Source organism: Neodiprion pinetum, chromosome 1 (genome assembly GCF_021155775.2).
Source record: "Neodiprion pinetum isolate iyNeoPine1 chromosome 1, iyNeoPine1.2, whole genome shotgun sequence".
Lineage (NCBI taxonomy): Eukaryota > Metazoa > Arthropoda > Insecta > Hymenoptera > Diprionidae > Neodiprion > Neodiprion pinetum.
In genome coordinates, this window is record NC_060232.1 from 22,942,880 (window position 1) to 22,964,219 (window position 21,340).

Sequence of the window (21,340 nt, forward strand, 5' to 3'; positions counted from 1 at the left end):
AGTCATTGCGGTATTTAGCTATTTTAAAGGGTCGAGAGAAATAGATCCTTGAAACAATTGACTAGGTTTTATTCATTATTCGTATCAAGTACATTCAAATCCGTTATGATAATTCCGCTTGTCTGTCGGTCTGCTCCTCCTACTCCTCCGCTGCAATTGATACGGTTGAGAAAGTTTATGAGTGCTAGTTATTACATCAATGTCCAGCAATTCCTCGGCATATATATGCGAGCAAATTATAATTTTTACTATCCGTACCTGTAGTCAGTGGAGGGTAATAAAGTACTCTTCAGTCCGCAACGAGGCAAAATACGACACGATGGTCAGCACCATATCACCAAATGTGCCCAATCCATTGGGGGAAATCACGGTAAACTGCAGCCTACAGGTAACAATATTGAATCGATGGATCGATGGACGGGTTGAACCGATAACTGTTTTTTGCATCGGCAAAGTTCACTCATGCACGCAATCACCGGCGCAGGTGCGGAGATGCGTACAATAGAAAAACACGAATGACCACACCGTTTTCAGTGGGACTGACAGCCGGTCGAATCTGTTAGTAGGTCAACCGAGTTAGAGACCAGCGAACGATCGACTCCACAGAATGACCTTGACCTATAAGTGTTCCGGCTCGTCGTTACCGGTTAGAGAAATGGCCGTTGTCTGTGATGTCTACTGTGTGGGCGGTTCCCCAAGAAGATCCAACGATGAGTATTCATGATGAATGGATCGGTTATTTGTGACCGCAGTTGGTCTGAAAATTGAATTATTCGATCATCGACTCTCAAGAGTGCAATCGATCTGAGGAGAACCATGTCAGAGAATATTATCCGACAAATTGCGTGCGCGCATGGTTATTCATGTAGTGATTATACCGTTTAATTCACCAATTTCCAATTTCAAGCGATTGTGACTAAAGTGGAACACGTCGTGGCATTCGAATGTTACTAAGACTGTAGACGTTCTTCTCAAAAATGGTTACCAGGTCAGATATTTTAGCAGATGCGTCAGTGAACGTGAAATGTATAGATCTAACAGGATAGTACAGCTCGGAATTCCAAGGCTTTGTAGGAATTAACAGAATGGGTTCCTCTGATTGAGGACTCTCGGCAATTCAGAGACTACGCACACATTGTACATACACGGTATGTGACATGCAAGACGAAGCGAGTAGGTTCTTCCTGTTATAGGTATGCACACAGCGCAAGGCAAGACAGGAAATAGTGTTCTCTTTCTCTTTATTACTTATTTGACGCATTTCAAACAGTATTCGACATTTCTTTGATCAAAATTTTACATTGTAAAAAAGTATAACGTGAAATTTCATCTATATTACAATGTTACACGCTACACGAGTAAATATCACACGAGAATCAGTCAAGTTGTACGTTTAAAAAATCACTGTACTCATAATATCAAATACAGAAGGCAGTCCACGTCAACACAACTATCTATAGCCTCCAACACTTACATCGTAATTTTGTCTAGACGTAAATACTGACATAAAAACTAGTTAAAACTATGAATGATTGGTCACATACGCGTCAAGTAAAAAACCGCAACAGATTTTTTGGGTCAATCCAATTGTGAAATTGTATCAAATTCATTAATGGTTACATAACTATTATTATTCAAATAAGTATTGTTGAACTTTATGAATCAATAAATTGGACGAAAATCACGTATCTTACATGTTTTCTCCGATTCACCCCGCCCGAACTGAATTAAATCCAGCGGTGGAAAAATTTTTTAAACATATTTTAATTCTGTATCTTTAAACTAATTGAAAGTTATATTAGTTTTTTCGACTTTTCCTAAACCTATATCAAAAGTGAAACCTAGAGATGCATGTAAGAATATCATCAAAGCACTAGTTTAATCGCGTCATAAAAATAGTAAGACGCATTTCTGAACGCTTTATTTGGTATGAACCACATGCAATCGAGTACTCTAGCATGTTGCTCTATTGCTGTGACTACGCCACTGTTAACCTTAAATTACGGTAGGTTGTTGCGCTCACGTCACAACAATAATTTGTTTTCTTTCGGACGCACGATACTGCTAAAAAATGATACCGCCAGTAGGAATTCTATCGAAACTGTTCATCAACGATAATGTAGTAGTGAGTATAAATGAATGTAGCGATGAGGATTGAAAAGCATCGTTATGAGTATTACGACATACACGGAGCTGGCACTTTCTGCGGATTGATTGATCAAAAGCAAGTAATATGTTATATTCGTATCGCAATTTAAGCTGAAATAATTGATAATCCAAATAAAACAATTGAAAAATCAACGAACGAAAAAAGTTTGATATATTTTTCCCATATTAACGATTGAGCCATGGCCTCAAAAAAAATCTCAAAAGAGGCGGTGATCAAAGTACGAGCAAAAATATGTATGTCGAAGTAAAAGCTGTACCTGCTTCTTTGACGTTACGCCGCGTTATATTGTTTGTGATCGATAATAAACGAGTTTGATTTATCCGTTGAGAGTTGATTTATTGTGAGCAGGGCTATACACAGAATTGGGTGTTATGGGATAAGCACCAAACGTAGTCGCAGTCACGGGATTAAGGGAAACTTGTTGATAAACAAGAGGGGCACCGATTACGGTAGCGGAGAGAAACGGCAGTCGAAGCCGAGTCTCCAGACAAATCGGTCTTGATCATGGACACTGTGATTTCGTTGATTCCGGAAATGAGATGGACGGTGTCACGAACGATGGGATGAACGAGTCTCCATTGGCTTCGACATGTATATCACTTGTTTCGGAACGAAGCGACGTCCGCGAATCATTTGGCGAAAGGGGACTTTTGACAGGTCAGTTTTTGATTTTTTTTTTTTTGAGAACGACGCACCATTTGAGAAAATCTGAACAAATTACGGAAAATCACATAAAAGCAGATGTTCATACTCTGAAAAAAAGGTGCTAACTTTTAAAAATCCGTCTAAAACCGGTGATCCAAATCTTAAAATTTTTTCATCGGATCGAGGTTGATCTCAGAAAATCTTTAAAAAATCTTCAATATGTGCACAAGGATCTGCTCGATCTATGACTTTTTTCAAATTTTTTTGAGGAGAAACAACGGAGTTATCGCAAAACAAAACCGAAAGTCACGTTTTTTGCGATAACTTCGAGAAAAAATTTAGTTAGAAGGCTGAAATTTGCCATGGATTAGCTATTTATTAATACAAAATAGGCGGTCACTTGCAGAATCCGTTTCGACAAAGAGCACTTTTGGAATATTAAATAATATAATTTATCAAGCTAGAGACCTTACTTAAAGTATTAGATAATCCCAAAACATATTAGTCATTCATAACAAATATTGAAATAGGAAAAATATTTGACAGTTTGTAGGAATAACATTTCTAACACGAGAGCTTACTCCTTTCAATTATATTCTTTGAATACATTGCTTTTATTGCAAATATGTTGTACATATTAAACAAATATATATATTTTTCATGCACGTACGTTAGGGTGTTTCAGAGAAAAATAATTTGTGATTTGCCACCATAGTAGTGCAAATCTGTGCCATGACGGCACCCCGTAAAAAGTATTGCTCTTAGTTGATTTTTCGCTTTTTGTTCCTTTTTTTTTTTTAATCTGTGAAGTATCGTCAATAATCTTTTTCTTATTACTTACATCAATCGTAATATCAAATTACGTTACAAAGAAGACCCACATTAGTAATATCAAGTCTTCGTTTGATGTTTAATTAGTGTATCTGACAACTTTTCCATTATTAATTCAATCTTATAAAATAGTTCTTATTTGATAGGATAAGGACAACCAGATTACCGGTTGATATATTGTTATGTTATGGATCGTGATCTTTGGGTTGAACATAAATGTCAGGAAAGAAATAATATTGGAAGTGCTACAACGTGTTTTTTCGTAGATTCAAAAAATGTGAAAATAGTGAAAAATCAAATGAGCGCGATATTCCACATAACGCAGAACGCTCATCTTTTTACAGAATTTCTATTTTAATCTGAATAAACGTTTTGGAGGATGCCATGGTGGAAAATTATAAATTAATTTTTTCTGAAACACCCTAATGTACAGATAAACATATGCAATACTTCTTTTTTTTGTCACAATAAAATTATAGTATTTTATTCTTCACAATATAAAAAATTTGAAATAGGTGTCAGAAGAATTCATGAAAAAGAAATTGTTTCAATTATGCAGGGTGGAAAATGAAAAAGCAATTTTTGACGTTAGCACGTGCAACGGATGTCCATTACAGTGGACAAGTAATTTTTTTTTTTTTTTTTTTGAGTATACAACTTTGCAATAATAGGTGCCAAGCTTATCTGATTTTTCATGGCATTCAGGACTATTATAGAAATAGAACATTTCATTCCAGAAAAAAATTTAGTGTCAAATAGCCTATAAAATTAGATATGAGGACTAAAATTACACGAGTTTTTTTTAAACCACTTCATCTGCACTTTTTCGAATAGAAAACATATTCAAGTGAACGGACAGTCTTCAGTATAAATTTTCTTTCAAATAGGTCTTGGAACTATTGACAGTCCTATACCTGAAGAGAAAAATGTGATGAGTAAAACTTTGGTTACAAATTTTCCAAATGTGTCCACTGAAATGGACAAAGGTTCTGAAAGGGTTAAACTCCAGCAACTAATAATCTGTTTACATGCAGATGCACTAAATAGTATTACTCTCAAAATTGCAACCGCGCAATTTTCCATAAGATAGTTTTATAGGAAGAATATTTTTAATTTAAGCATCGCGACTATAAATTTCGATCACAGTTCAAGTCTACAAGAATGTATTTGAATGGAAGTTTTCATGGTTCTAAAGCATTAGGCGTGTGACGATATTATAAATTCAAAAGTTCCCGCGAAATTTTGCTTAGCACAGCCATCTCGATTCAGGCGTCAGGCGGGAGAAACGGCTTAGCATTTGAAAGAGTCTACGGGAAGACGCCCAACCAATCGGTTTATAATTCCAGGTAGTGATTGTTCAATCATTGTAAACTATAATTAAAATTCACTTAACAAATCTACCTCGCCAGTAAACATCCGTACGAATCTTAACGAGTCAGTCAAAAATAAAAAACAAAGCTAAGTTACGAGATCCAAGGAATCAACAATTTTTACAAACTTCTTCGCATTACGGAATCGCCGTGAAGAAAACTCAAGAAGACCGTGGATTCCAAATTTTATCAAAAGATTCGCAAAATCACATGTACAATTACACGACGAAGCTGCTGCCGAGTATTAAATCAAGGGATAAGTGGTTTTTAATACATTTATGACTGACCAACTTTTTACATCATCACTATAGACAATTTTATGTCCCAGTGTGAATTTCGGCGTATATTATCTTAATTTATTCGTGGATGTTTGGAAAGAATGTGTAATTTTAATCGTTAGAACAATGGACAGGATTTAAAGAGTTTTTATATGTTATTCATATTTTAGTTATATTTCATCTACATTTTATTTATATTCCCCTTATATTTTATTTATAGTTATTTTTTTCCATTTATAGTCCACGTCGTATTCATTACCGGACTCGTAATTTTTTTTTTTTCTTTGTAAGCCTGTACATTGATTTCATATTTTTTCTTTTATGTTGACAACAGACTCAAATTCTTCACCGTCCCCTTATTGACATATGTTTTTGACCTCCCACGTCATTAATCAGGATATAGGCAAAAACAACAATAAAAACATTTATTTACAGGCGAAACGATTTCTTTATTTTTTTTACTCCTTCGAATAGACAGCGTAAGGTTTAAAACATACTTTAACAATTCAAGAAATTTATAAAATTCGCACAAGCTAGTGCATAGATAATATCTGCGAAGTTTTCTCAAGTACTATGTAATCTGATCGATTACGGCCTAAATTAAGTCGGATATAAATTCGAGCATATAAGTCATGACCTTTCCCTTGTGAGTAATGCCGTTCGAAAAAAGAACCATGTTTCTAGAGTAGCTCTCTGGTGCCTAAAACTTATCAGTTGTCGAATACGTAATCAGTTTTCGTGTGTGAATCTCCACTTATTGACCCGTTTCAATCAGTCATCTCCCTCAAGGAGTCGTAACGAAAACTGTTTCACACGAGAATGAAAAGCATTGAATATGAAAAAATTCGTAATTGATAGCGACGTTTTTTTCACACCCAATCCTTTTATCCATTTCAATTGACAAGAACATTTGAAACCTATCACAAAGTTGTCCCATCTCGAAATTCCAATGTCACTGATATTTTTTGAAAACGATACATGTTATAATATGACAAACTCATCGCTGCATTTTTTGCACTCATCATTGGAAAATTTTACCTTATCTTCGACAAGCAGTCTTAAACGAACAATAAACACGATTAAATGTACCCAGATTTTTCGTAAAATGTTTTTTAAAAATTATACCAAATAAGAGACATTTTCATACAACTATCGCATTCTCCGACTCGAAGAATTATCCTTCCATCGCAATTTGGAGGAATCATATATTTTGTTTCACGAATGTGGCATCAAATCTTTTGCCTAAATTATACCACAAGTTGCTTCTTTTTGCGCACAAAAACTGTCGAACGAAGAAATTTCTCATACGCATGACTTTCTACCACGAATGTAAATATCATAATGCTGAAATTGTGACATCGTATTCATTAGGATTGAGGTCAAAAAATACGTTAACGGTCGCAGAATACAGCCGAAAATGTGTAACTCCCGCAGCCTTATCACACTTTGTAACAGCGTTACATGAGGCTGCACTATAAACTCTTTAAAAGAAGGTATTATTTTTACCAATTCGTGCCGATAGAATAAAATCAAGATTCGTGGTAATGAATCGTCCGAAAGTATGTACGCGTAGGCCAGCGAGCATTAGACTCAATTGCTTGCATGAAGTCGTTACCATACTTTACGTATGCAAACGATACATCGTATATTCCTAGAGCCATTTACTAGTTTTTCATAAAATTTATTCAGAATTCACGTAACCAATAACTTACAAGTGTCTTCTAGACCTGAAATTCGAACGAAATGGAACTACCCACTTTTAAGTCAAGTGTAAAAGATGAAGGAAAGGGATTCTTCTTTCTTTTCTCCTTCTTCTTCGTCACAAAAGGTTGACCTAAGAACCACGATCACAGTTGAACCGGTCTACGAGTGGATTCGAATTGAAATTTCAACCTCTGTTAGTTTTGAACAAAATCTGACGCTTAACGATAAAATTATTGATTATATTGTAAGAATGGTGTCAATTACAATTTCAGTCTAACGCACAGACGTAAGTCATTGAAATTCAGCAGGTGGATTCGTCTTACGGAAATCTTGACCCCTATCGGGTCCTATTGATTGTTTAAAAAATCAAGCGGTGCATACTTATGATCCGAAAGCATGAAATATTTGACACAAAAATTTATTTATGAAAATGTTAGGCAGTGCGATTATAGTGTAAAAATTTTTGGTACAAACCTGAAACGTAGCTTCAGATGCTTAAATGCTATAGCTCAGCGGGAAATTTAACAGAAAACTCCTGGCATTGGTATATTATTAATATCTTAAACTGTGTGATGTTAGTCACATGTAGGTCTTATTGTTAGGTTCGTAGTACCTGACTATACCCCTAGTCTAGTCTAGAAGGCAGTGCAATAAAAATATACGTACGAGTAAAACTGTGTCGTTATTTGTTATCGAAATTAATCGACAATTCAATTAATTAAATATTAACCCTGCACATAAAATAATGAAACTTGGCGCAGTCGTGCAGTTAGTGAACGCGATAGTTTTGAGAGCGAATAAACACAGTACCGAAAAAGTGTATAGTGAAATTTGTCAGGTTAAACGCTGCAAAAATGGATACAATACTCGTATATTCTGTTAAACTTCCTCCAGACCTTGACCTTTAGAGTCAGAATGCAGCTACAAAGTTTCAGTCATGGTTAGAAACATTTGATGACTATCTGGCCGCAATTGGACACGACGAAGCTAGCGATAAAATCAAACTCTCCTTACTTCGCAACATCATGGTCGAAGAAGCATGCAGTGTCCTAATCACAATTCCAATGAGTGACGAAGAACGCAAGGTGCATGCATCAGTTACGAAAAAAAACTTAATGAATATGTAAAACCCAGGGTCAGTTTTGAGAGGAGTTTGTTCTGGGGTAGAAAACAAGCTGAAGGCGAATCCTTCGGTCATTTTTCAACAGCCTATAGAAAATTGAGTAAAAATTGTAATTTTAACGGATCAAATGCAGCCACAGAAACACATGAAGAAAAGGCTTCACGAGATAAAGTTGTCAACGGCGTAAGAGACAAGTCACTACAAGACAGCTTGCTACGCATCGACAACCTGACACTTATCAAGGCGGAAAATTACTGTCTAATGGCAGAGTAGAGTAGACACCAAGCTAAGCAGACGGAGACCTTTGATGACCACGCAGCAGCAGGATCCAAATCCATTCAAGAGACAGATGCAGTCAGAAAACGTGAAGGAAAGCCCCAAAACTTCAAGAATTTCAAACAGAAGCAAAAAACATTCGAGTATATCCGATGCCAGACACAACATGCCATCAGATAATGCCCAGAGTTTGGTAAAAGATGTTCAAAATGTAATAATATGAATCATTTTGCTATTGCTTATCGTGTAAAAGCGAAAAAAGTTGTGTCAAATGTAGAGGAACATAACGGAAATGATTCTGATTCATCCGTACTGTACTGTAATACCATTGATAACGTTAAACAATTCGTGGTTATGTTTACCCTGAAAAACATAGTAAAGTATTAATAGGTGATAAAAATAAGAAAAATAATGCTTATTTCGAATCTAAATGGTTTGAATTAATGCAGGTAGAGGACAAACGTTTAAAAATGAAACTGGATCCGGGATCAGAACTTGATATTATGCCACAAAGTTTTTTCAAAAAAGTGGACAAGCAATTCCAGACGAGGCCAACAAATATGCAATTCAAAGGTTTTAACTCTTCGAAAAGTAAGCCAAAAGGTATTGTAAATTTATACTGCAGAACTACAGATAACGAGACCTATTCAAACTTTCTGATAGTAGAATGGAATTGTCAAATTTTGCTAGGAACGCCTGGTTGTCGAAGACTGTATCTGATACGTAGACTTAATCCCACAAAGAGATTAACTAATACAATGCAAGTGCAAAGTATCAACTCAAATAGCTTGAATCAAAGACAATTTTTGTCGATAAATAAAGAAATTTTCCAAGGATACGGACAATTTTCGGATAGATGATTCATAATGATTAAAGAACAGGTTGGAGAAATAGTCCATCCCCCATCCAGAGTGCCATATGCGCTCACAGAACCATTCAAAGCTGAACTTCAAAGCTTAGAGGTTAGAGGTGCCAATGAAAAAGTATATGTTATGGACAAAAAAGCATGCATCAATAGAATTGTGATCATAGAGAATCCCGATAAGAAATTAAAATTGTGCTTAGGTCCCTTAATAAAATTATTACACGAAGACCAATGGTACCATATAAATTAGAAGACGTTGCGCTAAAATGTAAAGGTAAAAATATTCTTACCACTTTGGATATGTCGGAAGGATTACACCACATACTACTCGATCAGAAATCATCGTGACTTTGTTGTTTTGCTACCCCATTTGGTGTATACAGATATAAGGTATTGCCCTATGGATTATCGAATTCTAGGGACCTGTTTGACGAAAAGGTATTGAAATATTTTGGCAACATTCCTGATGTTTTTGTGTATAGAGACAAACAATCGATAATTCGATTAATTAAATATTGACCCTCTACATAAAATAATGAAACATAAACCTATATCGCGGGCTAAGAACCAGACAGGCATAATCACTGTTTTTTCAACCGAAGACAACTATGCTGCCATAAGAGTGTATCTGCAATTTTAACGTTGGAGCTTCGTAAGTCGCAAATTCAAACGCATTATACGAGGGGGGAGAAGGGGGGCGCAAACCATTCCATAAACACATCAATAAAGTTATTTGAAAAATTATGCGATTCGAGGTTTATAATTTTTTCTAATTTCATTTCGGGTAAAAGGGCGTAACCAAATTTTTTCCAACATCACTTTTGATGGTGAAATCCAATTCTTACAGCACTTGTGGCAACGATAACTCATCATATATACTTGACATGGCGTAGTGTGAGCTCCCAAATATTGCGCAACCATCACGTAGCCGTATGAAAGGATTAATGTTGAAGACTTGCAAAAAGTAATTAAATCCAAATAAAAAAAGATTTGAAATGTAAAACAGGCCATCAAGTACTAAAATTAACAATGAAAAGATACGAAAAACATATCGTCAATCTCCGTCGCGAAATCAGGAAAGAATGCTAAGCGCTACGATCTTTCAACGCGTATACATCGTGAAGTCGAACCTCGCTGTTACGTGTAGCAATGGCAAAATATCGTTCCAAAATCTACGTGCTTCGTGAACGCATTTCATTCTTTTAATTGTACCTTTTGGCAACCCTTTTATCTGATCTACGTAAACACCAATTCTCAAACAATGACGCGTAATAATTATTAGGAACTTCGAGCGAAACTAGCTTGAAGTCGAGTTTCATATATGAATCCAGTAATTAAAGAGATTAATGGACAAATTAGTACGTCAAGTACCTACGAAATAAAACAATAGGCTCGAGACTGGCCATGAGTCAGCCCTCGAACTTGCCGTTCTCACACTGCAGGATCCAAGTTCATAGAGAATCAAAAAGAATTATATCAAATTCGAATTTCGAACTACAAATTCAGATTAGTGATTAACGATTTTGAAGCCCTCGGATACCAGATTACATAAAAATATGAAGTTTTTTTTTTTTTGAACCATTATAATGGATTCATCATTACAAATTTTTGAAGTCTGACCTTCGATTCGGTGTCGGTGACCCAAAAATTCTCCACCTAGTAATTTCTACAAAAATCGGAATATTTTTAGATTTTTTTCAAACATATTGGATCACCATTTTGGATTTGCAATCTGAGTTCAGATTCGTGATTAACGGCCCAAAAAACCTCACGGTACGAGTTTTCATTCAAGTCTACTCATCCATTCTCATGATATCATTTTTATGTGATTTCTTGGAATTTGATTATTTGAATAATTGAAAAAGTACAAAACAGATCAAGGTCAAAATCTAATAAGTTCTCAGTTTCGAAAAGTCACGTCGATTAAGACCAAAATCATTAAAATCCGGTAACTTGTTCTCGAGATATCGTCGTACAAAAAAATTAATCACATGCGCACACACACACAGACGTCCATCTGAAAATGAGTGAAGGTAATTCTCTAAACTTCAAAACACGGAGATCTAGTCAAAACTTAAATTTTATTCTGACGATCTAATAAACACCGAATAAAGTTATTAAAGTTATCCTTTTCTTGTAGAAGAGTTCTGCTGAGAATTTCATGCCAGCGCTCTTTCTATCAATATTATGACATGGAACTTGGCTTTATTTTCGGATTTCACCGTGGAAAATCTGCGATGAGTTTCTATTTCATTTTCTGCCCAATCCAATGGCTACTCCATACTTGACGATTTTTTTATATCTGTAACGATGTGCAGTGTATTCAAATTCCTCTTCGCCTGCCGTACAGGCAATTTAAGTTACAGAAAAGCAACGCAGTGTGCATATACTAGTGTTTCTATACGTTACTTTGAACTTAAGGCTAGCGTCTCCATGTAAAATGTTCATTCTCCGATCATCCATTCTCTTATAATCAGTTACGCACGTGTTTGGCGTATGCATAAATTTATTACATGACTTCACAATTGATAAGCATATATTTGAATAAGGGAGTTAAGTCGAATAATTCAGCCTTGATATAAATCTGACAAAATTGAAAATAGAACGTTTGAAAATCTCCTCGAATATGTGTGATCCAATTCAATTTGCATACTATGAAAATGTAAAAACTGCGTAGCTTGTAAATTTTCAAATACCCTTACTTGAGAAGATAGAAGAATAACATTTGGACCTGTTGCATCCTTTCTGTAAGAACCAAAATTTCAAAGTCAAATAATTTCCGTGCGGTCAACCGATACAAGATGTTTAGGCGACTTGGACAACTTAAGAAACTGGAACTGTCAGGGAATTCCAGGGGGTGTGAAAAATTCCGGGAATTTCCCAAAAGCTGAAAAACTAAATTTTCAAATACATCATAAGTCCCTTTGACAGCTAAATTAACAGTTCGATGTAAAAGCAGAACTACATTGTATTTCAGGATTTGATTCAACGACATCATATTTAAATTTAAGCTGTTTACTGGGTACCTGTAACTTTTTGAAACAGTATTTAGATTTATTAACCTACAAAATTTAATTAAGATTTGTTTTTACGAGAAAAAATATTCCGTAGTTGAAACAGATTGAATATATATTTATGACATTCACTTGAAAATAGTGATTCATTGATCATCATTAATCAGCAGTTTACGAAAATAACTGAACATGTTCTCCTATGTTAAACAGTAGATGGACATGTTTTGATACTTGTTGCTCACTTCGTGAAAAATTCGGTTATTGGCATTTTGCTACAATTTGTAGATCTTTTCTGCAGTTTGTGCTCGAGTATACCTCTTTTGAGCATCTTCGGATTGCCGCGGTTTCTTGGAGTTGAAAGAGTAGTTTGTTGTGTTTTTTTTTTTTTATTTGTGCATTATGATAGTCTATTTCGACACCTCTTACGAAAAATAGCACATTACAAATTTCTTTACGTGAACTAGCATGTTGTGGTTTTTACCGCGAAAATTTTCACGCATGGAGTAGAAGGAGAAAAATCTCCCCCACATTAAGCTAACAGAAAATGGTACCATTTTTCAGGAAGAAAGGTGGCGCTGTTAGCAGTGTGAAACCGTTATATTCGGCCAGCGGCAACATTCGAATGGATTAAATTTGCAATAGAGAACTCATAAAATGTATGAAAGAAAGTAGTTTAGAACGCAATTGGTATGCAACTGTATTACGTATGACCTTATAATTTAACAAATATATGAACTTCTCTTTTACCCATTTTTCCGATGATTGTAAAAAAAAAGTTCCTTCCTACAAAATATACAGCTTTACGCATGAATATCGTAAAACTTATTATAATTTATGTAAAATGCTACAGCTGTCAATGTAAATTAGGAGCTAGCTGCAATGTGGATTTTTTTTTTTGGTGATGCTCTGTGAAAATGAGAACCAATGATCATAAACTTGTGTTTATCAGAAAAATTAATTTAATTTACTATCGAAAATAAAATCATGCTGAAGTTAGTAACGCTATCGTAACAATTCATACTGAGGAAAAACCGTTTTTTCACGATTTTTGAAATCCCTAGGAAGTGAAATTTAGTCAACTATAATAAAACAAAACACAATCATATTCGAAAATCTTAGTTCCTTAAAAATCATTTGAAATAAAAAAAAATAGTGATTTCTTCCCCAATGTTTCGTTACGATAGCGTTACTAACTTCAACCTTGCTAAATAAAAATATACTTATATAAAATATACTTGGGAAAAAAAATACTTTATTGAAGTGTGCAACAGGCTTCACTTTATATTTTTATATTAGGTGAGACTAGACTGTTTTCGCAGCGGCCTAGCTTTTCCTTTTTTGTTATTAAGAGTATTTAAATAGCATCGGGCAATTACGCACGTTTTACCCATTGTTTATTTTACTGACCAAAAGTTTCATTCATTTCATCAACACTTCATATGACTGAAGAACCCAAGTACAATGCAGCCTTCTTTAGTGCGGTTATGTTGCCCCGAGATAGATAGAGTACGTAATGACTGTAGAATGTAATGACTATGTGACTATAGTCAACTGGAAGTAAGCGGTTCCGCACTGTTAATAGCGCCACCTATACTCCGGTCCCGTTTTTATTCCTACAGTTTTGTCTCCTTCTACTCCATGCTAGCACGTTTTAACATTCACCGCGAAAACTGACACATTTTAATACTGTAGCGTGTCAGAATATACCCTTACAAAATGGGGTATTAAAATAAACGAAAGGGTTGATAGATATTTATTAAGTTCAAAAGATTATAATTTATAAAGGTAGTATTATACATTATATAAGGGACTATTTTATGCACGGAGAGCTGACGTAGATACGCGTAGTGATAAACAAGCACGGATCATGCATGCCTGACGCGGGGCGATACACGATGCACGTAACAATGCACAGGTGCAGCAAAAAGGTATACATGTGCAATCACTTCATAGAGCAAATCAGTTTGTACTTCGGTTATTCTGACTGTTTCTTTAAATTCAAAGAGCAGATCTGTTTGTACTTCGATTATTCAGGCTGTTTCTTCACACTCGTTTTGCAGATAAGCATCGCTTGTAATGCGATAGTTCTCAAGCCTGTTCTATTCTGTAAAAAGTATTTATTTCCGAGCAGTTTAGGTTGTACCTAGGTCTCCCCATGTGTCCCCTTCCAGCCACCCCTGCAATCAAGTGTGCATGAAGCGATATTTCCAAAATAGATTAGATTCGTAAATGAATAGAGGTTTATTGGACAAGAAAGAAGTACGATTCAGGTTTCAGAAAATCGCAGGCAGATAAATAATAAATACCAAATCACTTTCAACACAAAAGAAAATCGACGATTAATTAGTTACATCATCTTTTACCTTATAAGAGCCCTGAATTCGATAATATTAAATGAAAAAGAAACACAGAATCTAGCCGAAGCGTCTCAGTATAGATTAATAAGAGTGTAGTGTTGCTGGATATAAAAATCAAAATAGACTGATTTAGTCATTTCTAATAAGATACAATAGTTGTTACACTCGTGTAGAAAGATTACGCAGAGTTTAGGTGAGGACTACTTGATATAAATATAATAATACCAGTTGATATTTATGTTAATAAAAATTCTGGAACAAATTTAGAACATCTGTAAAGAACCTATGAAAAAAAAGCTTTCATTTTTCTAAGATCGGCGTCGACGAGAAAATTTCGAGGAAATTTATAAGTTTACTTTGACGCGAAAAAACGCACTTGTACGTCGGCCGCAAATTGACTTTCATCAAGATCGGCGGTCGCTGATCGCGCCAAGTTTATTAAGAAGAAAAGTGAAACTGCGTGATGCCGACGCACCATCTTTTATCGCGAATGGCAACTTTTGGCCTACCCGGCAGAAATATTATCCCATCTCTCCCCTCTTACGGTGAATTTCAGCAAGTTTCATACGTTTATGGATTTTTAGAGCTTTCAGTTAAGCCCTGTATAACGATTTTGGTGGACAGAACAAACCTACAAAGAATTAATTTGCTCGTGTGCAGAAATTATTCTGCAAATATTTATTGAACATCAATCACTGTAATTTCGATATTGGGCACGTCATTAAAAAATTAGTTAATCTGGTGAATAAGTGAAGTTGTAGGAAAATTGGACCAGGTACGGGAGATGATTGAAGTCAATCGTTTGACAAAATTTATTAACTATAATGTCAGGTTTGACTTGGAATCAATTTATCATAAACCAAATCATTCATCAGATGTTTTTGTTGAATCGTTGGAACAAGGAATGATTACTAATTACAATCAATGACTAATAATTAACTTCTAACAAAATGATGCTACATTAGTGATTTGTGTTACACACAGTTATGATTTATTAACGAATAATGAATAAATTAATGAGCAAAATCCTCGAATCAAAATGATGGATTACTAATAAATATTTTATTTAAAAATAATGGTGAGAAATCCAAGAGATTTAATTTTTGGACGATTGTGTTGGCTATTTTCAAACATCAGTCCCTCGATGTGTCTCGTCGATATACTCAAGCCGCAGCGAAGCAGCTTTCTAGGATTGAATACCTCGATTAAAATCATCAAGTCCCTCGATGAGATTGTGAAGTAAAAGTTCACAAGATGCGAGATAATTCTTACATGTTTACTCTTAATGATTTGTACATTGAGAATGTGATCTCATCTTTTATCCAAAAAGATTCTAATCACATAATACTGCCAAGTACATTCCTGTTAATTCGCTATAAAAACATGATTGAAATTTGACCGTTAGCGTGCACATCTCTCAGGAATCCCACTGCTGCCACACTGGGGTGAGACTGACATTAAACTTATCCGACTAGAAATCATCATCATACATTATATATACTTAGGATTGAAGTTCGAAAGCAAATTTTCGATGTTCGGATGTTCGGATATTCAGAAAGTGACGTCACCCAAAATTTTTTTTCTTTTGACGTCATCGATCTGTAGTAATCGTCGACGATGAAAATCAGCTAGCCGAATTCCTCAGTCCAGAAACACCCGCGCAGTAGAGACGACGTATGAGAATCGCGTTCCGCAGATTTCGAGTACCGGGTTTTCTACCTCCTGGATCCTGCGCTCCAGGTTCGCTACCTGATGAAACTCGACCTCCAAGACAAGCGCTCCGTAGTTCTGGCTGTCCAGGTCTTTGATCTGGTGAGTTTTGACCTTCAGGAATAATTTTCCGTAGCTCTCGCTGTTCAGGTCCTCCACCTGGTGGACCTCGACCTCCAGGACAAGTGCTCCGTAGTTCCTACGCTGCAGGTCCGCTACTTGATAAAACTCGACCTCCAGGACAAGCGCTCCGTAGTTCTGGCTGTCCAGGTATTTGATCTGGTAAGTTTTGACCTTCAGAAATAATTTTCCGTAGTTCTGGCTGTTCAGGTCCTCCACCTAGTGGATCTCGACCTCCAGGACAAGTGTTCCGTAGCTTCTGCGCTTCAGGTCCACTACCTGGTGAAACTTGACCTCCAGGACAAGTGCTCCGTAGTTCCTGCGTTCCAGGTCCGCTACCTGATGAAACTTGACCTCCAGAACAAGTGCTCCGTAGTTCCTGCGCTCCAGGTCCGCTACCTAGTGAAACTTGACCTCCAGGGCAAGCGCTCTATAGTTTCTGCGCTCCAGGTCCGCTACCTGGTGAAAATCGACCTCCAGGACAAGTGTTCCGTAGCTTCTGCGCTTCAGGTCCACTACCTGGTGAAACTTAACCTCCAGGACAAGTGCTCCGTAGTTCCTGCGCTCCAGGTCCGCTACCTAATGAAACTTGACCTCCAGGCAAGCGCTCCGTAGTTCTAGCTGCCCAGGTCTTTGATCTGGTGAGTTTTGAACTTCAGGAATAATTTTCCGTAGTTCTGGCTGTTCAGGTCCTCCACCTGGTGGATCTCGACCTCCAGGAGAAGTGTTCCGTAGCTTCTGCGCTTCAGGTCCACTACCTGGTGAAACTTGACCTCCAGGACAAGTGCTCCGTAGTTCCTGCGTTCCAGGTCCGCTACCTGATGAAACTCGACCTCCAGAACAAGTGCTCCGTAGTTCCTGCGCTCCAGGTCCACTACCTAGTGAAACTTGACCTCCAGGGCAAGCGCTCCGTAGTTCCTGCGTTGCAGGTCCGCTACCTGATGAAACTCGACCTCCAGAACAAGTGCTTCGTAGTTCCTGCGCTCCAGGTCCGCTACCTAGTGAAACTTGACCTCCAGGGCAAGCGCTCCGTAGTTCCTGCGTTGCAGGTCCGCTACCTGATGAAACTCGACCTCCAGAACAAGTGCTCCGTAGTTCCTGCGCTCCAGGTCCGCTACCTAGTGAAACTTGACCTCCAGGGCAAGCACTCCGTAGTTTCTGCGCTCCAGGTCCGCTACCTGGTGAAAATCGACCTCCAGGACAAGCACTCCGTAGTTTTGGCTGTCCAGGTCCTTAACCTGGTGACTTTTAACCTTCACGAGTAATTTTTCGTGGTTCCTGCGCTCCAGGTCCTCTACCTAATGAAACTTGACCTCCAGGCAAGCGCTCCGTAGTTCTAGCTGCCCAGGTCTTTGATCTGGTGAGTTTTGAACTTCAGGAATAATTTTCCGTAGTTCTGGCTGTTCAGGTCCTCCACCTGGTGGATCTCGACCTCCAGGAGAAGTGTTCCGTAGCTTCTGCGCTTCAGGTCCACTACCTGGTGAAACTTGACCTCCAGGACAAGTGCTCCGTAGTTCCTGCGTTCCAGGTCCGCTACCTGATGAAACTCGACCTCCAGAACAAGTGCTTCGTAGTTCCTGCGCTCCAGGTCCGCTACCTAGTGAAACTTGACCTCCAGGGCAAGCGCTCCGTAGTTCCTGCGTTGCAGGTCCGCTACCTGATGAAACTCGACCTCCAGAACAAGTGCTCCGTAGTTCCTGCGCTCCAGGTCCGCTACCTAGTGAAACTTGACCTCAAGGGCAAGCGCTCCGTAGTTTCTGCGCTCCAGGTCCGCTACCTGGTGAAAATCGACCTCCAGGACAAGCACTCCGTAGTTTTGGCTGTCCAGGTCCTTGACCTGGTGACTTTTAACCTTCACGAGTAATTTTTCGTGGTTCCTGCGCTCCAGGTCCTCTACCTGGTTGATCTTGACCTATAGTACTCGCGCTCCATAGTTTTGGCTTCCAGGTCTTATACCTTGTGGATTTTTACCTCCAGGACCAGCGCTTCGTAGTTACATTTCGGTGGAATTGTTGTTGTACATTCAATATCCACTAACAACGGTATTAACTGGACGTAGAGATTCATTATGTAAATTATTGTATATGTATATTACAATACATCCGAGCGGAACTATCAGGTAGTGAATTATATTTTAACTTTCTAGGAATGTACGCTAAAGTAATGGCAGTAACGCTTTATCCAAACGAGCACAAAAATTAGCTGTACTAGGCATCCCAACCTTATAGCAGCTTTCTCAACTGAGGTAATGATCGTATGTTGAAGTGAAAGTGAAAAAAACTGAGTTAATGATTGTAATGAACGCATAAGCACATCTTGAATTGTGTATTAGCACATATGTTGTGATAATGTATTGATTAACATTCAACACCTATTGAACAATCATCAAGCAGCAGGGGCGTGAGGAATCCGGTAAATCTCATGTCATCTGGTAAAACACTGACAACGAGTAAGCGAGCACAAAAACCAGCTATACTAGGCATCCGACCTCGAGCGCGCTTTATCGAGAGAGGGTTTTAAAGGTAGTAATAATTAAAAATACATAGAAACCTAGATAACTCACACATTGTTGAAAATCCAGTTAGAAAAAGAATCAAATTTTTAAGTAGTACAAAGCATATAAAAATAGGTTCATCAGAAGGTACTACTACGAGTTCAAATATGAATAAAAAGAAAGTAAGCAAATAACAGAGAAGAAATTCCATTCGCTGAAACAGAAAAAAAGACAGAATCTCAATAAGTGAAAGCAAGGTCTGTAGTTATACAAAAGAATTATAGATGTATAAAGTCCTTTGAAAACATGATAAATATTCAAACGGATAGTATCAAGCCTGTTTCAAATACAAATTTAGATAAATTAATTACATCACAAGATAAACCTATGCGAAATGAGAATGTGAACTATGGAATTGGAGAGAGAAACAAGATGAATCGTAATAATAATAATCAATATTACGCAGGGCTAGTGAAATTTTTATGCACTATTTGTGGTGCTAAACATTTCAAAGGAGATAAAGTATCCGACAAACTATCACTTGGAGACTACTCTGTGCTCATGGAGTTGTATATTTAAAAAATTTACCAAGTCCTCCTCGTGAATTGAAAAAATTATTCAGTAGTGAACATCCCAAGTCCCATGATTTTTTCAAACATATTAGATATTCCAAAAAATCCTTATCTCTTACGACTTTAAATGCTGATTCAGTAAATTCGCGAGAACAGCGACCTGGCTGGTATTATTTTAAAATACAGGGGCAGATATATTATCAAATAAATACATCATTAAATCCAGTTGGTAACGAAAATCCAAGTTACGGTCAATTTTTTATCACAGACAATCGAAAATCCTTAGATCTATAATAATAATTCAGAACTTGATATAGAAACGATACAATTACTTGACAAAATGAGCCGTAGTAATAACATATTTGCCAAATCATATCAAATGTTACGAGAAGAGATACGGAATCAACAACAAGCTATTGAAAGTGTACTCGAATTAGATTTATCCGTTGCATTGAAAACCAAGGCAAGATCTTGGTCATTTCAATTCTCTAAGATGTAATGAAGCAACAGCCATTTTTTCTGCTTCAGTGAATGGAGAAATGCTAGAATGACATGTTACTATTGAGAATAAGAATATTAAAATGCTACAAAACATAAATCCGATGGATCCAAATGTACAGCCGTGGGATCTATTATATCATCATCCATACAGAACGAGAAGCTGGCATCTTAATTTACTTCGTGCCGATGGAAAGATAACTCCTAAAATAAGTGAACGCCTAAGCAGGTCTGCACACATAAAATACAGACTAGCTGTTCGTGAAAATGAATTTAAAACATTTTATTAGGGTGCTGATTATTTCGACAGTGGATTGTAGATGATCATGTGAAAGTGGAACAGGATCGATTAAGAATCTGTCTTGATAATCAAAAACCATTGCGTTCGGAAACAGTTTGACGTACACGCGATAAATGATTTCAAAAAGTTAGTATTTGCAAACATGATGAGGACAATTTTTATGATAAAAAACAATAACTAATGAGGAAAGCGCGCAAATGTTCTAGTTTAGGTAAAAATTACAGTAATTACATATGCCCGAGGATTGAGATACGATATGGAAAAGAAATTTTTAATCTTAACAGCCCTTTACGAGTCAACCAGGTACAATGAATATTTTTTTCAAGAATCATGGACCCTACATTTCAACGGTCTCAGAACATGTTGTAAATTAGATCTAATTCTTAAGGCACGATGTTGTCAAGGTGTTTAAAGCGAGCCAGCATTGTAGGAATTTACCTCTCAAAAAAATCAATAACATTAAATAGTAATTCTAAAACGCAGGTTTAATTCAAGTAATTTCTAACTTTGCAAATTTTTTAATAGTTTGTCAATATAGTGATCAGGGTAATATTTGGATTTGAGGGTTACGTCCATTACGAAGTATTAATATGTTAGTTCAGATTCCTCCCCCTCAAAGTTAAGTTACACCTGAAGGGTGATTATTTTTTGATATGCTCTTGAGTGTAATAATTGCACAATACAAATATGTCTCGAAAGATTGAGTTGAAGCGTAAAGTGATGTAAGTTAGAGACAAAGCTTACGGGTGCAGGAAAGGTGTGAAAATAGTGATTTTCAGTGGGACCTCAACGTAGTTATAAAGGGCAGCACTATTACTGGTTCTATACAGGCGGAAAAGTTTAATTCTTAAATTTACTTTTCATAATGAAATAACATTTACTTTAATGAATCGTTTATCAAATCACTGATTTCTCTTCGTAATAGACAATTTACGCATGATTAAATTGACGAAAACGTAAACATATATTTATTATTGCCTTAGATATATTCATGATCGATACCATATGATAG

General features: G+C 36.7%; 1 protein-coding gene across 1 annotated transcript; it reads left to right on the top strand.

Moving 5' to 3' along the window:
* Nucleotides 1-16,385: 16,385 nt before the first annotated feature.
* On the top strand, nt 16,386-18,327 carry LOC138191414 (uncharacterized). Its single transcript, XM_069138169.1, has 5 exons — nt 16,386-16,445; nt 16,494-16,625; nt 16,674-17,063; nt 17,153-17,704; nt 17,872-18,327. Exons 1-5 carry the CDS (start codon nt 16,386-16,388, stop codon nt 18,325-18,327), a joined length of 1,590 nt encoding a protein of 529 aa, XP_068994270.1.
* Nucleotides 18,328-21,340: the final 3,013 nt, after the last annotated feature.